At 33.5% G+C, this 21,003-nt stretch overlaps 1 protein-coding gene across 2 annotated transcripts in view; it reads right to left on the bottom strand.

Annotated features, from left to right (window-relative positions):
- The window catches only part of LOC135840558 (uncharacterized), a 191,957-nt gene extending 171,355 nt beyond the window's left edge, over nt 1–20,602 (bottom strand). The window contains exon 1 of one of the 2 annotated variants that reach the window (XM_065357166.1): nt 20,267–20,602. In XM_065357166.1, the coding sequence (XP_065213238.1) occupies nt 20,267–20,318 (52 nt within the window). In that variant the 5' untranslated portion in view covers nt 20,319–20,602. Of the gene's footprint in view, nt 1–16,422; nt 16,806–20,266 lie in introns of those variants that run through there. The other variant, XM_065357167.1, reaches the window with a different exon arrangement.
- Between the last annotated feature and the right edge of the window lie 401 nt (nt 20,603–21,003).

The following is a 21,003-nucleotide window of genomic DNA, read 5'->3' as shown; positions in this document are numbered from 1 at the left end:
TGACCATTGTTGAGCTGTGGTCACATGTGACCACCTATGATTAAAGTTAAGGATTTGTTTTTTCAGACTTTTCATCTTGCATAGCCCTTCCTTTTTCTAATCAACTAGCATAAAGATCAATTTACATGGAAAAATCCTATACAAAATGACCTCAAAGCACACTGTCTATCCATCATGGTTCTTGAATGACGCAATGTTAAATTTATCACGCAAAATCGAAAATAAAATTTTCCATGTGAGCCAAATTCAGCCCCTTCAAATCTCAGAATAGGCAAACATGCATATTTGTACTCAAGATGGGTTGCCTAAGTTAATGGGCATTGGTCAAAGGGTGTCATTTTGTGGCGGGACGCCCTATAAGTAGATGACAGATCACTCATACATTTTGTGTTCAAATGATTGATTTTTTCCTTTTTAGGGTTCCCCGAGCCCCGCCTCGGGAAACCCTATTAAAATCACCAAGGATAATTTTCCAGTGCGCCATGTTATTTAGAAAGGTATCTTAGGTGTTGCGTATTATGGTACACATAAGACACCTTTGTGCTTGCCAAGTCACTTTCCGATTCTTCAGTTTCTTCAATCTACAACAACGCACTCTGGACTCTGGAGTCGTACTATGTGAATCAACTTTTCATTTTTCGCATTGGTGGAAGTCAGCTTACGTCACAAGATGTTACGGATTCAATAATTTTATTGGTCGAAGTTTTTTTTTGTTTTTTTTTTAAATTTATGGAACATAATTTTACCAGTTTACGGGGAACCCGTTGCCAGGTCACCTGTGACCTAGCTTGTTCTCTATGAGCTTTGGAATTATTGATGCACTTGTGACACAACTGAAACTATCTGATATTTTTTGGAAGCTGCATGGTTCGTATTTTTAGGAAAGGAGGATTTGAGACTTTCCTCGCTGAAAAGTTGTGCAATTGGATTTTCAGTTGCTATTTTTATACATCTAATGTCTATTTTAGTTTTCCAACCTCACTTATTTCTGAATTTTTTAGCATCAGGATTAAAATTTCACGTTGAATTCAAAATTAATGACGCTGATTTTCACTGTGTCTCCAAAACATGAATTTTTGACCTTGAAAAGTAACGACCGATTGCTTAAATTTTCGCGATCGTAATAATACCATATTTTAGACCCATCGAAAGAGATTAAAGTTCTTCATAGTAAGGTTTGAAAATGACAATTGTTTAAAAATTGCTGCATCCAAAGTTTTTTACTTTTTTCTACAAGTTGTACGATATATATATTTTTTAATCCTAAAAATTCACTAAAACTCAAAGGTTCTTAAGTAATTTTTGAGTTTTCTGGAGAAATTGTCGTCAACTTCACATGAGTCGCAAAGATGTGGATAAGTACTTACATACGTTTTATTGCGATGGTGAAAATACAAAAAAATGACTGTCATTTTTTTCAAATCAAAAATTTCAGTTTTGAGGCTAATGTAGAAATCATTGTCATTTTTGAATTCAGAATTTCAATCAAGTATCAAGAATATGTAGTTTTTATACAGATCACGGAAATTCTCAATTTTACATTGAAATGAGATCTTTTTTTCTTATCTAATTCCAAAATGAAATTTCAACAAGTTTTCAAAATTTTTGCTCTTTTGTTCTCTGCTCTTTGCATAAATTCTTTCATCCAAAACAAACATTTTTGCAAGGTATACCTAATTTAAAAACATAGAAATTTTGTTTTTGTAAAAAGTTTCAAAAAATGAACATTTTCATCTGCAAATACGTATTGACTTTCTTCTGAATCTCAAAATTCCAAAATGAAATTTGTCAAAATCAAAAACACCCCTAACTTCTAACTTGAAAATTATTTAAATTTTTTTGTTGAATTACTGTTAAACTCGGTGTTACAGAGGACAAGTAAGTATAAGGTTACTTTCGCAAAAACGATCAAATTCACAAACATGAATATATACCTAGAAAAAAAGTTAAAAAAGGAGTTGAAGAGAATTCGACTGAACTTCTTTAAAAAATATCACTGATTTGAGGTCCGGGTCTTTTTAATTCGTTTTTAAAAAGGGTCCGATTTTTCAGTCATGGAAAAGATTCAGAATAAATTCTTTTTCTAGAGACCTTTCTGCTCGTCTTGGGGTGTAGACTAATCTTGTAGATAATATTTCAATAAAATCAGTAAATTTTAAATTTCAGTAGGTAAGAATTTTTCTCTTTTACATTCTCCCAAAATCCAATTGGTTCATCCCATTTCTGGCAGAGACGTCTGGTCTGCATCATTCTTCACAGTTCAATAACCTCTATACCGACATGCAAAATTTCAAGTAAAAAAAATCGATGACCCACGTCCACCGGGTAAATTTTAGGTGATTTGTCATGAAATGACCCTGATTGAAATTCGTCAACTGAAACGAGGAAATTTTCGTCTCGTTATCATAATGCAACGAAACATTAAGCGAATGAATTTTCATCTTCGTGCGTAGGTGACAGACACTAGACAGTGCACGCGAAAGTACGAAATTTATTCACCATTTGCGAAAAATATAGATACATTAAGGTACACACGTAACACGTTAATTAAATTAATATTCGAAATGACGTCTAATTCGCGTCTGTTAATATACTATACCGAAAGCTACAACGAATTAGTAAAATGAATTTTAAATCGGCTGAGAAAGTACACTGTACGGTACGAGTACCCTACGTTTGACAAAAGCCAACGATACCACACCAAATACGTCGTTATAATAGCTGAAAACATTTTCAATTCTCTTTTCGTATATAACTCAAGTCAGATGCTTCTTAAAGTCGACCAGATACACGGGCTTGTAATTTCATTAACATACTCATTTGTCAAAGCTGCTCGCAAAAACACCAACATCTCTAACTTGGAGCGTAAAATTGTTATATATGTGTTGCGGTTAGGCTACGGTTACCGGTATGCTTAACTCATATACATACTTTCTTACTGAGAAACACTTTCAACATACGAATACGAATACTTAGGTACTTATATGCAAAATAATAGGTTTTTATTTTTATTTTTAAAAAAAGAGAGAGAGCTTACAAGGTGTGCAATTTTTACAAACGTCAGGTTTTCATCACCTTATTTTTTTCATTTGAGAGAAGAAATAAGAAAACGAAGATGGTAAATCTTTGAAAACGTATTATGATAGATATTCGTAAAGGTACCTATATATTATTGCATGTGAAATTTAATTTCCCACATAATTTGAAACTTTTTCTTACTTGGAGCTGCGTCATTTCCATAATCAAATTGAAAGCGCGGATTATAGGTTCAATAATACGGGGCGAAACCCCGAGCGAAAAGGCTGAAAGCGTGAAGTATCGATGTTATTGTGATTTAAAAGCGAATACCTAAAACCATACTTATACCTACGAGAGAAAGCAAACGTAAGAAAAAAATAAATTCCGACGATATTGCTTTTATTTGGTTCAGCTATACTATATGTAGAGTTCTGTATGTGTAGTCTGTACTGAACAGTATTTGTCGTCTGCATTTTGGAAGAGGTAATGGCGATGGGCATATAGGCATCAACTACATTAAATATTTATCAAACGAATTCGCCTCTATCTATATAATACCAAAATACTCCCGATGTATAAAGCTAGATTATTCTATGGTGGGTAAGTACATCTACCTACCTATATCTATTTATCTATAAAGCTGGTATATGGTATATTCACGCAATACATACATAAGCCAGCATAATAATGATAATTTCACCTACTCTCAGCCATCTCTGTGTGCACGATGACGACGACTTGTACTCGTAACGTACAGCAAAGAAATCATATCTACGATATGTATTGCTATCTTCCATGTAGATATAAATTACACCGATGACGTGCTCGCTGCTTGGGTCATAAAATTATATTTTCAACTGTCGTCGGGAGCCCGTTTCAAATATATTAATATTTTCCAAAAACGCACCGTCGCTGGGGGATGTCTTGCAGCCATTAAATTCAACAACCCTAACGGAATTTTCAGCCAACCTGGTCTGGCAAGTCAGTAGCAGGTAAAGCAACAAAGTAATGCACGATATCTGTACCTATGTGTACATAATTCTAATATTTTAGAAAGGCATCGATCAAAGTGAAACATCCACACGGTGTAGTAAAAGGGCTTTGAGACGAAAACTCTATTACAGCAACTCGTCATCTTCAACGATATTAAAACACGATATAAAAATTAAAAAATGCGTTATTATTACTGCCCGAATATATACTCTCCATGGACTAAATGCACATACGAGTATAAGAGTTCTTCACATATCGCTCGCGTATAAGTCACTATATTATTTTACGTACTTTTACTTACATAAGACGTGTATATTTATTTATACTCCGCAGTCCAATATTATGTATCACTATACATCTAAGATGGCGAAGTAATAACGTCCTTATATTGTATATTTCCTGTTTATACGATAACGGGCGTGCGGTATTTCATATTATACACATTTTGAAAAATTTAATACGTACTTGGAGTATCATGCGAATATATGTACTGGTTGGGTAGATTTGTTAAATGCGCGCGCGATCTGAACAGAAAACTCGACGATTTAAAAATAATAAACCATCTCGTCGTGTGGTACGACTTGCGAATCTTTTCGTACGCTTCGAATTCGAAATTAATGGCTTTTATTGGTGAACAGTAACATTTGTTGTAAACATACATAAAAATCGTTCATGGACAAGTGAAACCATCCCTTGAAGATGTTCAAACCATAAATACCACCAACTTAAAAACATCGTTTATAAATATTTATGGCGAATATTTCAACTTTTGAGCAAATACCGTACACTCTTTATGACGCAAGTTTTCTTAAATAATGAAAAGCGCAATCCTCCGGTATGTTTTCAATTTCTCATCGTAGTTTGGTAATAATAACAATAACATGGGTAGTAAAAAATATGCGGTTCTCACAGGTCTCAAGTTCTCGGAAGTGGATCAAATTTTAAATCTGCGTTTATCGCGGTAATTGGCAAAAAAAAAATGCTCGAATGCAGTCTGTAGCTCGAAAAATGGGATGGATCCCTTTCCTTTCTTGCCACGTTTCCAGGATATGCAGTGAGTGGATGGCAATACTTCAGGATTGGATGCAATCGTGTAAGTATCACTATGAAGAGATGCTGCATAAGGTATTGTGTATCTTTAAAATTGAAGGGGCAAATTACATTTTTAAAAGTTGAAGTTGAAATCCATTTTTGATCACGAAAGTGGAATAAGAATATCCAAAAAGGAACAAAATCCCCGCAAATGTTTTTGTTCTATGTACTTGCAAGTCTAAAGGGGCTTAAAAACGGATGTCGAGAAAAAAGTACCAGAATTTAAAATGACATCGCCACAAAAAGTGATAGTACCGTGAGATATAAAAACCTTCTTTTGCCACAAGAAAGACCAATTTTTTTAATTTAAATTTTTCATCAAGTTGGATATTTTTTCTACATAGAATTTTCCAATTCATTTTCACAATTTTTAGAGTGATTTTTATTCCACCCAATGAGTCAATTTTCGACAAACTTTCTCTTTCTCTCTTGGTTGGCTGAGATCATATTTTTGGAATTTGTTTGCATGAAACAAGAAAAGAGATAGTTTTCGTTTTCACTTTAATTCTTGCAAATTTGGAAAAAATTGCTTTCAATGTTCGTGCTTGGCAATAGCATGAAAAGTTGAGTTTTTATCGTAGAAATTCAAATTGAAGCTTTTCAAATTTTAATCGCTGATATTTGAATGCCATAAATTCACCTTCTTTGAAACCTCGCAATCATATTTGCTCAAATCTTAACCAATCGTTTTGGGTATGAGCATTCAAAAATTAATAGTTTCTCTATAAACACCCTACAAATGAGTGAAAATTTTGAAAGCCTCTCCCATCCCCTCCAACTCCATGGAGATTTAGGACGGAAATGGCACTGGTTACCTTACTAGATCATCAAATAAAACTCACCAAAAAATTTGTGTGAAATTCGAGAATTGGACTTTATTTTTGATTCGAGTAAATATTATAGCCCAGTCAAATAGCAGAAAAAAATAGGTGAACCCAAACATTATTGCGATCAAAGGTTTTTTTGGTGAATATTGTCTAGGGTGGTATGCTGAACAATATACTAAAAGTCCCCGCCCCTACCCCACGAGCTAACCCCCCCCCCCCACAGTGGATCAAATCCCCTCAAAATCAGTTTTTCGTCAAGAACTCCTGAAATATTGAATTTTGAGTAAAATGAGCTCAGTGATCATTTCATCTCCTCTCCAATACCTATTAAATGAGCTATCGACTAGCTCCCTAGCCTCAAGAGGGTGGCGCTACGACCCCTCAAAGTGGCGTGATTTTAATATAATTTTACATTTTATGACTTGCTACTTGTAACCTGTTCTAATTGATAAAATGAAGTCAAACTTGAGGAATGGGATTCTTTTGGCAGCTACAGTTGACCTCTGGAATGGGGAGGGTCAAAGTTGAAAATTACAGAAAGGTCATTTTTTTGGAGGGGCATAACATGACCCCAAATGGATTAAAATGGTCCAAAATCAAACCATCAGACAGTATTCCTATTGTGATCAACATATCCAAATTTCAGCTTCCTAGATCATCCCCACTCCTTTTAAGATGGAAAAAGCCGAAAATATAGGGGCAAAAATAAGGGTATTTTCACCTTAATTCCGCTTTAAATGGGGTGAGGATGACCTAGGAAGCTGAAATTTGGATATGTTAATCACAGATGGGGTACTGTCCGATGTTATGATTTTGGACTCTTTTCATCCATTTGGAATCATGTTATGCCCCTCCAAAAAATGACCTTTCTGTAATTTTCAACTTTGACCCTCCCCACTCCAGAGGTCAACTCTAGCTCCCAAAAGAATCCCATTCCTCAAGTTTGACTTCATTTTATCAATAAGAACAGGTTACAAGTAGCAAGTCATAAAATGTAAAAATACTAAAATCACGTCACTTTGAGTGGTTGTAGCGCCATGCCATCCCCCTTGAGGCTAGGGAGTTGGCCGATAGCTCATTTGATAGGTATTGGAGAGAAGATAAAATGATCACTGAGCTCATTTTACTCAAAATTCAATATTTCAGAAGTTCTTGACGAAAAACTGATTTTGAGGGACTTTGATCCACTGTGGAGGGGGGGGGGTCAGCTCGTGGGGTAGGGGCGGGGACTTTTAGTATGTTGTCCAGCATACCACTCTAGACAATATTCACCAAAAAAACTTTTTGATCCCAATTACTTATGTTTGGGTCAAATTGCGTTTTTGACTGGGCTAAAATGGAGTCGAGCGCGATCAGCTAGTTTTGCCTCCTGGCGCAGAACCCCCCGATGAGACATATTTCGATTTAGTGTCGATTTTGACGGAAGTGACACGTGAAATGAGGTGTGTTTTAGGTGGAAAGGATTGATATTTTTTAAAACCAGTTCTAATCTTTCTTTTCATGGTAAATATGCATGTACGATGCACATTTGACTTGAGTATTTTTCAAAGTAATTTCACTCTGACAAAAGAAGTAGGTATCTCAACTGGTATAGAAACATTTTTAAACTGGACAAAGATGAATTAAAATAACACGAAAAAATACATCGCCAGCCATTTCAAGCTGGGACGGGCAGACTCTTTGAAAAAACTTCATACGTCAATTTTTTTTATTCTTTTTTTTTCAAGTCATTGTGGATTTTGAAAATAAAACTTACCTACTTAAGTAAAATTCAACCGAGTTCTAGAGACTCCAGCATCTTTTTAAAGCCACAATTATCATAAAACATCACCTAGTGAAGTTTGAAAGCTAAAATTTACAGTGAGGGTTTAGATTTTCTTGCTGGAGCATGTTTTTTGTATGCGCAGGGAATTTTTCAATACCTAATCTTTAAGTAGGTACCTTTATGATTCATAAAATTTCCAATAAAATGAACCCAATTTGTGCTCAATTTTGAAAAAGTTCAGAATTTTTATACTCATGTGCATTGCTCAAGTTCATTCAGTACAATTTTTAGCGTAGTTCAGTCCCATCTCGAAAGTAGGTAATTGAAATCCATCAGACAGGAGATTCAGGATACCAAATAAGGATGATTTCTATAATTTTGTTCTTTCTTCTCAGTCATATCTATACGTACCTTCAACTTTCACTGCACTATCCTCGGCTCAACCTCAGAAAAATTGAATGAATTAATTTATTGCAGACGTTAATGATACCTATCTTTCACATGGGCATAGTAATACCTCATCCGATCAAAATCCTCAATTAAGTATAGGTATACGCTTCGACGAAACAAGTGAAATCAAAGATACGATGCATACGTTAGCACAATTTTTCTCGGTGTTGAAATTTCAGCTAATATATTATTACTCTGTTACAAAGCTCCTATAGCATGACATGAATATTAAACCGATCTAGATGTACATATATGTATATGAGACGAGCATAGTATACATACCAAAAACTTGTAGCTGAACTTTATTCTCGTGACATTTCATACACGTATGCAAAAGAAAAAGAAATATAATACTTGCGAAAATTACTCGAAACAAAATTGAACTCGGAAAAAATAATAAAAAAAAATAAAACGAGAGATTGAGAGAAAAGGACCCCATTTGAAAGGTACCTACGTAGAGGTACCTACAATTCAATGTTGGAAATTTAATCGCGACCAGAATTTCTATTCTGTCGATAACCAATTATTAATGGCAAGTCAAAATTCTATATACCCTTGTCGTCATCGCAGCCATATTCGACTATCGTCAAATAATGCCATGTATGTTATAGGGCAGGCATTTGTTTCACTTTGATATAATCTGTATTAAACTTCCGGTATGACCCCTTTTGACGGGCAAGTTGAACATTAAACATACCTTTATACATTCGACCAATTCATCTAGGTACATTTATAACTGATTCTGGTCACCATTAACCAGGTGAGTGTAAAGTGATAAAGCAGACGATGAGCAACTTTCAATAATGCAGCCGATATACTGGCGAATATGTGGCTGACAATTTATATAAACCTCTAGTGACATCATTCACGTGTTTACACGGTTCAAGAATTTGTCACGAGAGTGAAAAATAGCGTCATACGAGATGGAGTTCTTGAAAAAATAGCAGGGCACTGTTGCGTCTCGTGTTTTTCTGTAGTCAATAACAATGCAATCGAAATTGATGAAGCAATTGAAGGAGTACAGAAAAGTAACTTGTACAGGGCGTTTAAGAATTGAGTGACTAAGTTGAGGATTGGGACACCTCATATATAGCCGAGTACCATGAAAAAAAATATTTCCTATAGGTCCCTATACTCGGAAAATTAAAGGAACCAGTCCCCGTTGAAAATCCCAATCTGAAGAATTTTTACCCATTCACCACACATCCTTCACTTACCCACATCCCAAAAGTAAAGGTTTAAACTGAGAAAATAAATACCAAAAAAAAAGTAAATAGGTTAAAATATGATCTTAAAGTTTCAATTCAATGTACCCCACCCCGCACGCATCGAGAAGTGAATTCAACATTGCAATGTTACATTAAATGTACATAAACGATGGGTAATGCTTTATTCCGGCTATGGTTCCATTTGAGGTTTCTTTTTGCCACATTGAATTGAGAAGTTTGAAAAATTACAGCGATACGATTCTCTGTTCGGTTTAAAAATGTACCGAAAAACAGGGTATTTTTGTTTTCGTTTTTAAAAGATTGAGGTAATAGCGGTTTTTATACGGTATCGGTTCAATTCTTTTATTTTCAAACGATATTATCCGCTGGTTGGGTGATTTCTGCTAGTTGATCGCGCTATTTGTTATATATATATTTTTTTTACCAACGCGAATAACATTTTTCATCGAATTTATTTTATAACACATGGCGAAAAATTTGTTGTCATTATGAAATGCTACCTACCGTCACGGTACGATTTTCTGTTATACATAGGAACCAGAGACGCTTAACTTTCTATCGTGTTTGTATCAGAAAAAATCGTACACAAAGCTTCTCATCTTGAATACCTCAGGTGATCCTTTTGATTTTAGATAGACGTACGACCAACCTATTACGTACGTATACTGTACACAATGAATACCTAGTTAGTATGAAACTTACTAGCTACAGGTCTAGTTAATGCGGTTTGCCATCTCCTCTTTGTTTGGTGGTTTTCATGCCTCCATTTTGAAAATTAATTCATTTCTGTGTTTATCTCGTACTTACGATTAGTTTGTGCATAAGTTGGCTCCAAATGTTTAAAAATGAACTTTTGAAAAATGATCAAAGGATATAGCAGAATAGGATAGATGAATCGCCCCAAGTCATTCTTTTCGATTTATTTGTAAATTGTAACTAGGTAATGGCGAGAGCCCATCATCACTGGGCTCTGGAAGGGTAACCTCAAAATAAAAGATTTTCCGACTTTTTGCTCGATCTAAGCCATTTTTTGGTCAAAACTACGAAATTTGGCAGGTGAATGTTCCCAATACCTACAAAAACAATCAACTTCAAATTTTTTAAAAATTTTATCGACTTGAAATCCAGTGGCGATTTTCATGGGGAAGTTAGAGAAGTCAGACTTCCCCTAAAATTTTTCCAAAATTCCGTTTTCTCTCTGAATCTTACAATTTGAAAGAAAAGTTTTAAAACGCTCAAATTATCTACAATTTCAAGTTTTTTTGCCCAAAAAATTTTGATTTAAAAACACGAAGTTTCGATTGTTTTAAAGTGAAATTGATTTTTAAATTTTGAAAAATGAATGAACCCTCATATCAATGACAATAAGTTTTACTATTGGTTTCGCTTTGAGATTCTATTTCATTTGAATGTTCTATTAAACTATTATCCAACTGTTTTGATACGTATTGGACAGAATATGAGAATCATTAAGGCGGAGGGAATAGATTTTTTTTCGTTCAATTTGGATAGGTAATTAATTACTTACTAATTACTAAGTAATTGCAATTTTAGTTCATTATTTTAATGCATAAATTCCTAAAAAAAAATAGAAAAGGGGGCTTGTAAATCACCTGCCACTCATTGCACCTTGCTATACCCTCAGTCTATTCCATCACCACGCTGTGTCTCATTGTACCCTGTTACATCCCTACCTGCTTATTACATGTGGGAGTGGTTTGGTGGGGCATTTACCAAACAAATATATTCTTTTAATGCCCTAACCCTCAAAGTGTACTCGTAGCCGAGTGGTTAGGGCATGCAGGTAGGTATAGGAATTTTGGGGACCCAGGTTCGAATCCGCATGGGTAGGTGGATAGGTAGGTGACGGATTTTTCGTTAGAAATATTGGATGAGTAAATACTTCGGAGCCGGTAGGTACATGATGATGTTATGATATGAAATATGATACTGTAATATCATTCGCTAAATGAATTTTCATTTCATTTATTCAAATACTTTTTACTGCCCATAGCCAATGTTTGGTAAAGTATTTGGTAGTTTGAACTTATTTCTCAATTTGCGATATTTCGGACAGTCTAATATGTGCTGAATTGTGATTTGGACAGAACATACGGTACATAAAGGAGGAGGTTTTTTTGCAAGGAGATAGGCATGAGTAATTTGAGTGACCAATATGCATTTTACACAGAACTATTTCCTTTTGGTGGTTTACGCAATTGGTTTATGTAATTTTTATAAGGTATCATGCTTTAGTAAAAATTAAAACAAAATGATTTTTACTATTGATAGGTACCTATAGCAAAATTATTATTGTAACTGAACAGTTAGAAATTGGTGCTGAGTTTCGAAATAAATTTTATCATAGGTAAATGTATTTTTGAATGGGATCCAGTTATTGTGCTAAAATAGTTAAAATTTTTGTAAGAACTACCCATATTTTTTTCTGTGTAATTTAGAGGCAACCCGAATTCTAAACATACCTATTTTAATTGAGCACCATACGTATGTATTAGGCAGTTTTTTGAGCACTCATTCTCCAACTTCCATTTTTTTTTTTCAAATCTGCAGCGAAGTTCGCTTCAGCTTAATTGTCAACATAGCTGTGACGCTAATGGGGTGAGTAATTTCGAAACTGTGTAAAATGATACAAATTATCAACAACATTCCTAAAATATCATCATGGTACATATAAATTGTGCAAGGGAAGCTAGTTGATTTTCTCATTTCCTTTGAAAGTTGAAAATGCGGATTAATCTTGTTTATAAAATAAACGATTCGTGATAAATGAACAGTGCAATGTTCAAAATCAGTTCCTGTCGATAAAAAATGTGGAAGCTAGTTGATTATCTCGTTTCCTTTGAAAGTTGAAAATGCGGATTAATCTTGTTTATAAAATAAACGATTCGTGATAAATGAACAGTGCGATGTTCAAAATCAGTTCCTGTCGATAAAAAATGTGGAAGCTAGTTGATTATCTCGTTTCCTTTGAAACTTGAAAATGTGGATTAATCTTGTTTATAAAATAAACGATTCGTGATAAATGAACAGTGCGATGTTCAAAATCAGTTCCTGTCGATAAAAAATGTGGAAGCTAGTTGATTATCGTCTCGTTTCCTTTGAAAGTTGAAAATGCGGATTAATCTCGTTTATGAGATAAAGGATTCGTGATAAACGAACAATGCGATGTTCAAAATCAGTCCCTCTCACTGTTGATAAAAAATGTGGATAACATTGATAGCTCTGAATCACCACTGAGTGGCCGAGATTTTAATAATTTAGAATCAATGCCAAATTCTGTAAATTGATTTGAAATTTTGTAAATTTAAAGACAACCTAAATTCTAAAAAAAATATAGGTATGAAAATTTGTCATTTGAGACACTGAGAATTCCAAAAGTTGATTAAAAGTTCTGTAATTTGTGGATAATGTGAACTTGAAAACTGATATGAAATATTGTAATATGAAAATAATGGGAATTCTGAAAAATTAGAGGCAATGTGAATTCCATAAATTAAGTAAACGTTTTGCAATTTGTGGACAATATGAACTTGAAAATTGATTTGAAATTTTGTAATGTAAAGACAATAAGAATTCTAAAAAAGTATTCAAAATTTGGTCATTTAGAGGTAATATGAATTCCGAAAATTGATTGGAAATTTCATAACTCAGCAGCAATGCGACGAAATTCTGAAAAAGTTGATTAAAATTTTGTTATTTAGAGACGATGTAAATTCTGAAAATTTATTGAAAACTTTATGAAATTGTAGCAATGCAGACTTTGGGAAATTGATTTGAAATTTTGTAAATTTTAAAACAATGCAAACTATGAAAATCAACTAGAAATTTCTTAATTTAGAGGCAATGCAAGCTTAGAAATTATTCTGAAATTTTGTAATATGGAAGATAAGAAAACACTGAAAAACAATTACAAAACTTTCTCGAAAAAAAAACTTTTAAAAATGAAAATTTAAAATTTAAAAAAAACTTCTTTTCGCAAATACTTTTTAGAAGAAAATTTTCCCAAACTTTTTTTTGGAGGGGGGGAGGACTTCATAGGAAAAAAGTGGTGGAAAAGTTCTATTCTGCAAACAACTCATTTTCAGCATTACACATAATTTTTGGAAAGAGGGACCAATCAAGTTTATACATTTGAAGAGGAAGAAAAAAATGACATCTTAAAAGACTTTTCTCTCCCAATTTTTTGGAATTTTGAATACAGTACAAAAAAATTATGCTTAGATTTTGTCGATACCCCAAACTATAAAAAAGCTCTAGAAACGTTGAGAATGCCAAATAATCATGGCCCCTCCAATTTTAAGGTTAGGCAAAAATTAAGACATACGAGTAATTATTTAGTCTGCAATATTGAATAATCAACACTAATTACCTACCTATTTCATAACTTCACCTTCACAATTTCCGAATTTATTAGCAAGCAAATTTACGCTTACGAAATTTGGGTTGATGTAGATATATGGCCAAGCAATTCAATAGACAAGACACCTTGAAAAATCCTGTAGGTACCTACCTAATTATTACTCGAAAGAATTAAAAATATTTTTAGACATGAAAACTTGTGTTCGTCTCATGAATCTTAAAAATAAGGATCGATCATTGAAATGGGTCGTTGCTTATACTTTTTGTTTTGAAAAATTATTTCATAGTTACGTTCAATGGAATCAGGATGAGCTCAAACAAACGTGATGAAAATTCCATCCTTCTTCCTACCTTTCTATAAATTTAGCTTATTCCTATAGGTATCATACTTAACCCAGCACCTAATGATACTAAATCGCATTTTCAACAGATTAACATCGTTTCAAATCTAATTATCGCGCACGCTTTTCGCATACACATCGCTCACGTAGGTCTAGGTACCCATACAAAAGCAGCTGAGAAGAACGTTAATTCGAAACGGATTCTCAAACAGTAGGAAATTCAATGCGTTTCACCATCCGACATCGTTCTGAAAGTATAATTTATAAACAAACGACTAGTGCGAGTTTTCGTACACCTTCTACGTATGTACGTATAATTCGAGCAGAGAAACAGAACAGCATAGGTATCCATCTATACGACTGCGGATAGTTACCATAGTTAGATAGGTACATATATATTTTTTTCGAATGCGTTTCCATCTCTCAGCTAGAACAAGATTAAACTAACAACATTTAAAAGCCAACTAGCCGCGATAAAATATTAAAAAAATAGTAAAAGTCGATTTGTGTTTAATCGCCTAATCCCCAATTGGTTGAAGCATTTGTCAGAGAGATTAATTGTGAAGTGTTTCAAGTTCGCATTAAATTTTTGAAAAGGCGTTCACGATGCCCGATAAACGAAAAACAGCGTTCCTCTTCTCTTGGTAATTTCAAATTAGACGCGCGCTAATGATCCTTCATCTATGCTATACACTTTGCTTTAATTTAAAACGTTTATACTATAATCTTTCGTTATTTCAATTAGTCGATTTTCCCCATTTGTTCTCTACCCCAAATATTCTACCATTTTCCTTTGTTAGAACCGAAAAGCGGAAAAATACGAACCTATTAACGTGACCTTATATATACCTACTTACTTGTAAAAGAAAAACTAATCTCAATTTTTGCCATTCAATTATACAAAAATTATAACGTTTTCTACCTGAAATGAAAAAAATTAAAACAACGACTCGTTGAAAAAAAAATCACTAAATTTGATAAAACAAATACAAAACAAAAAAAAAATTAATTGCCAAAGGGAAAAGTTGAAAATATAAAAATCTCGGGCAACTTTGATGTTTTTCCTTCCTTTCTGCGAAGGCAGGGAAATGAAACTTGGCAACTCTTCGCCCATCACGAAATTAATCCGGGTTTACCTGCGCAAATATTCTATATTCTTGAAAAGAAATCTCCTTATTTGTACAACAACTTTTACGAATGCTCGTTTTACTATATGTATAACAATTCCTATACAACATCAGAGATTTGATACCCTACTTCACCCGGCCGTTAAAAAACCTTTTTAAATATCTTCACAATGTACATAAACGGCCTATAGGCATAAGTATCAAACATTAAAATTACACTAGGTAGGTATGTGCGTTACGTTATTATAATCCAACTAGATGGGCGATAGGGGAGGAATTCATTCGAAAACATATTCTCCAATTCCCAAGTTCAAAATGTTGTATTGGTAAATGGTCTAAATTCGGGTTCTATAGTGAAAATAAAACCGCTGGTAATTTGAAATCTGATGGTTTGAAAACTTTGCAAAGATTACAACAACACAGTTAGTTTAACAAACTTAATGCAAACATCTAAACAGGATTAGGGAAAAATATGACAATCAGGGCGACCGCCGTCGCCACCAACACTTGAAAGTTTATTTTTCATCTAAAAATCATCATTTATCAAACTCTCGAAGCCTATAGTGATTCTACACGGATGCCATGTTACAGGATACACTTTTTTAATGAAATTATTCGCCAATCGCCAAATTGCAACATTACCAGGAACATCACGAACAGTCCTGAAAGTATTCTTTTGATATACTGTCAACTGTCCTAATATTCGGACACTTTTTTGATGTTTTCAAAAATTGCTTCAAAAGTACCTATACCTAAGAAATTCAATGGGATATTCGTCATTGTCATAGAGTAGGTATCATCAGTAGAACTGTTTTTGAGCATCAAGTTGTAAATTTTGAGTGATTTTGTTTGTTTTAAGTGAATCAGAAAATGTCCGAAATAAGCTCTATTGAAGTGTGGTACTTACCCTAATTTTAGACACTTTCTAGTTTCTATTAAAAAAAAAAAGAGAGAGAGAGATGGGTATAGTAAAATTATTTTTACTAAAAATACTATCTAGCCGATCGGAGCTCACTTAAAAACTAAAGAGGGGTCAGAATTTCCCCCGTTGAAGTAAGTACAATGTACATACATATCATACTTGAAGCACAATATTGGACACTTTAATGACATATTAGGTAGTATGTAGGTATTAGGTACTATTAAATTATATACTTAAGTAGGTAACGAGAAAATTCGAAATCCCATAAAATAACTCACCAAATCATGCAGATAGACGATGGATGTTGATATCGTATAATCATAATCACTCAGTACAGAACGGGTTTGTGATTACCAAAAATCATAAAGACACCTTCAGAACTAACCTTAAAAATGAAGCACCGAAACAATACAAATCTTTAGACAATTAAAATCATCATTTTCAATAGCTTGAATGAGGGAGACGATTGTTTAAACCTTCGACGCGACACACTGAAATTCCATCACTGACGAGTGACAACAAAAAGAAAATGTCTTTAAAGAACAAAAACAATAAAAATACGTGCTTTATCTACATCGTGACTCATGCACTGCGAGTATCTTAATTTCGGAACTATACATATTACATAAGTATTATGTATGCATTAAACACAGCCGAACATGAACATCCCAAAAATCCGCATCGAAAACGACTAATTTGCAATAATTATATGTACTTGATATTCGAATGAGGAATAAGACACTGTACAAAAGACGAAACCCCTCTGGCCCTCTCAATTCCTTATCTACTTATCGTCGCGTCGTCGTAATCAGAAAACCAGATAAGGAAAACGTCTGGCAGGCGACTAGTGATGGCAAACTATCGATAGTTTTTCAATAGTATCGATAGTTTTTTTTAACTATCGATAGTTTGACCGATAGTTTTTTTTAAAAGTATTGAAAAAACTATCGATAGTTTTTGGATGCTATCGAACTATCGAAAATCCAATGTTTTATTGAATTTTTAACCAAATTTTTGTAAAAAAGGATCGCTATTGTTCATGTTTTCAATAAAAAAAAGTATTGTTTCTTTTTTTCTCTCTCAAAATGATGTCCCTTGATTTTTTCAGATAAAAAACGTAATAATGAACCTCCAAACTCGTGGAATCACATCCATTATCAGTTTTTAATGAAAATTGAAAACTATCGAAAAAACTATCGATAGTATCAATAGTTTTTGTTACTACCGAAAAAACTATCGATAGTAAAAACTATTGAAATTTTCACTCGAAAACACTATCGATAGTGAAAACTATCGATCGTTGCCATCACTACAGGCGACAGCAATGAATGTAAATGTACAGCAACTACAGGGTGTTGCACAACAAATGTCCATCAAACTTCACATTTGGACGCTACATACTTGCATAGAGAGTAACATGAGCATACTGGGGTGGATCGTTTTTCAATTTTTTAAAAAAATTTGATGAGGCTCAGCGAAAAATTATGACTACGTAAATGACTTCAATTATGAAAAATTTCAAATTTTTTTGGTCAATAAGTATTCAATCTCCTCGGTGAGAAGTCAAATTATAAAAAATTATAGAAATAATCGGATGATTTTTGCTGTCTCTTGCACTTACTGTATTTCCATTTTAAGTAGGTATCTTCACGTTTTTCATTTTTGTCAAGTTTGAGAGTTTACAAAAGATTCCTTAAAAATGAAAAATTTCTAATTTTCAAAACTTTAGGCTCTCGTCGCCTCGTCGGGGAGGGAGGGAGGGGGGTAGGTATCGATCCAAAATTTTGAAATGTTTCCTTCATCTTGTTGGGGTCAGTCTAAAACGATTCGACCTGACTCAAGGGAAGAGGGGGAAGGGAGGTTAGATGATTAAAATCTCGTCTGGAAATTTTTGAAATGCCGACTGAGCATTTTTTCACGACGAAACACTGCCTGCAGCTTGGCTGTCTGAGGCACCTTTGAAAAAATGGATAAATAATTCATAAGAATAATGTAAAAATTTTTGTTCCTCAAAAAATATTAAAAATGATGTCGATCTGCCTGAGCGAAAGTGAGGATGCAACATTTTTGAGAAATTTGCAGCATACATATGTAAATTTAACATTGAAACAATCGTTATTCTTATGATGGGTATTTCTCCACACACATGATTATGTGGTAGGTGGTACACTTTGAAAAACCGAACATTAAAAAAAATTATTTGAAAAGGAAAAGGTATAGGTACAAATAAGTTGAAAATTTGTAGAGAAATTTTTGAAATTTTTAAATCAGTATTTTTATGTGTGGGTTCGTTGATAGTCTGTATTTATTTAAAGTTTTAAATTACCTACGCATTTTGTTTGAAAAAATTTGCAAAACTCCTCAACAATTCACTAATTTTAAAGTGAAATTTTGTCGAACATGGCGACTGTGAAACGACTGAAATATGACGTCTTTCACCCCTCACACCAGCTCTAACCATTGACCACGCTTTTTTGCTTGACTCCATCAATTTAAAAATAACAATGAAACCCCCCCCCCAAGAGTATTGACAAGTGACGAGGGAACCTCACGAAGTGCCAGAAGCCGGCCTTCCTCTTCAAACATTTTGGTTTGGATTTGGAAAGAATTGCAAGCAGTGATCAAATATAATTCAAATTTTTTGTTTGATCAATATGGCAGTGAACGAAATCTCAATCATAATGATATGTATTTGATAACAGCTTTGTTTTGACCACTTGTACGTATTAACCGAAAAAAATCTGAAATTTTCAGACAAGATAAGTACCTACATACCTAGTTATACATATTATGTAAAGACTAAAGATTCTAAGGAAAGTATCAAAACTGGAAGAGAAATCTTTGAACTTGAAAAATAATATGAAATCGAAAGAGTAAGTAAGTAGTAAGTAGGTAAGGTACGTACCTAAAATACACTAACAAGCTAATTTCAAATGCTGATTTCATTTTTTCGATTTTGGGTGAATTTTTGAAAAATTTTGATTTGGCTACCATCCATGAAAGAATAGAAATTTCACCAAATTGAGGTAGAAAGCTGAATTATTTGGTTTGTATACTCGTACCTCACTTTTGTCCACAAAAATCAGTCGGTGGTGACTTCAAGCCGTTCTGGAGTACATATCATGCAAATTTTAGAACATCCGCTCCACATACAAACTTGGATGTTGGTAGGTAGGTAGTTTTTTTTCAGTATTTCCAACGATTCAGTCCCAAATTTTCTAAAATTGTTTTTGCTAGTTCAAGTCAAAAATTTTTTCCAACGATTTGCGAACCAATGTACCTATTTTGAGAAAAGGTAGGTGTGCAAAATTCCTCGTTCACAAACATACCCAACATGAAAAGTTGAAATTTGATTCTTAATTTTTTTTGACCCCTGAAATAAGTCGTTTTCAGTTATTCTTGGGTTTTCAGTGAATCTTTAAGATTTTAATTCAAGTTCTCAAAAAAAAGTAGGAAGGTAATAAAATTTTAAAAAAAATTACTGTAAAATAAGGATTTGAACCGGTAGAATGAAAATTTAAAAATTTGCCCAAAAATCGATCAAAAATGTGACAAAAGTGGTAAATTTGTTTTTTTTTTCTTTTTTATGACGATTTTTAAAAAATTGGAAAATCCAAACATTTGCGAGAGGCTCCAGAACTGCTCAGAACTTACACCTCAAATTAGCCGGTAAATTATCTCCATTACGAGTAGTAAGCTCAAAAGACTTAGGTGGTCAAATAAGTACACATGTTGAAGTGCATAATTGATTTTTATTCTTCAAATTTCATTTTAAAATGAAATCGAGTTTGCATGTTGAATATTAAGAATGTTTTTGGTGTGAAAAAAGAAGAAAAAGAAGTCACAAATTGCTCCAAATTCGGACGAGCTGGCAAAACAAAACAAAAATAAACTAAAACAACTTATTAAAACAGAGCGAATGAACTTCACAAAAATTGTAAGTAATACATACAGCCTACCCCAAACTTGACGTCATAAAACTAAATCAATTAGAAATTGAAAAAAGATGCGGCAGATATAGTAATTAATCGATCAAGATGTTAACCTTTACCAAATATTTCACAAAAAATATAACAATAACTTCTAGAAAATTTAATTCATAAAAAAATCACCCACACTTACCTTTTAAAGCGTTGAAAATTATAAATAAAATATACAACACACACGATTTCATCGTAAATCAACGTAGGTAAGTTAATTAAATAAAATTCAAGAAAAACCAGTCATTTAAAAAATACGAACGGTAGATTTAACCAAAAAAAAAAAAAAAAATAGTTTTCGAAAATATCCAACCGTTTAAACAAAAAAAAAAAATCACTAGATTTATTTTATCATAATTCTGTACAAATTGATAAAAATTACGTGAGAGAAAAATACGCCGCGAAATGTACAACGAACCACGAGCGTCCCGGTAAAGTTATACTTTCAAATGCCATCACAGTAAAGTTGCGTATTTGTGAAACCAAAGTTAGATGTTCCCGAATTTGAAAGCTGTGCAGTGTTACCAAAGCTATCATTTTTTCACGTATTATACTTGTAGACGAAATGCGCTTTACAGGGGAGATGATCGCGAATTATTATTTAGGAAGAAATGAAACGAGAAAGGAAAATCTTTCAGAACTCGTATCGTATACCTATTACATTTTTGTAAGTTACGATTGGCCGGCTAATTGCATTTTTATATCGAGCATTGTAGCCTACCATCATCTTGTTCAGAATAAAAGCCGTACCTATATCCAACGTGGTAACAGGATAACGCGGACATGTTGATACACGTTGTGAATTTTATCGCATCGTGCTTTCGAAAAAATGTGCTACGTCTACCTACTTGTATGACAATTTCTAGACCAGTAATACCT

The sequence above is a fragment of the Planococcus citri genome, chromosome 3 (genome assembly GCF_950023065.1).
Source record: "Planococcus citri chromosome 3, ihPlaCitr1.1, whole genome shotgun sequence".
Classification (NCBI taxonomy): Eukaryota; Metazoa; Arthropoda; class Insecta; order Hemiptera; family Pseudococcidae; genus Planococcus; species Planococcus citri.
This window is presented reverse-complemented; position numbering and strand designations above follow the sequence as displayed.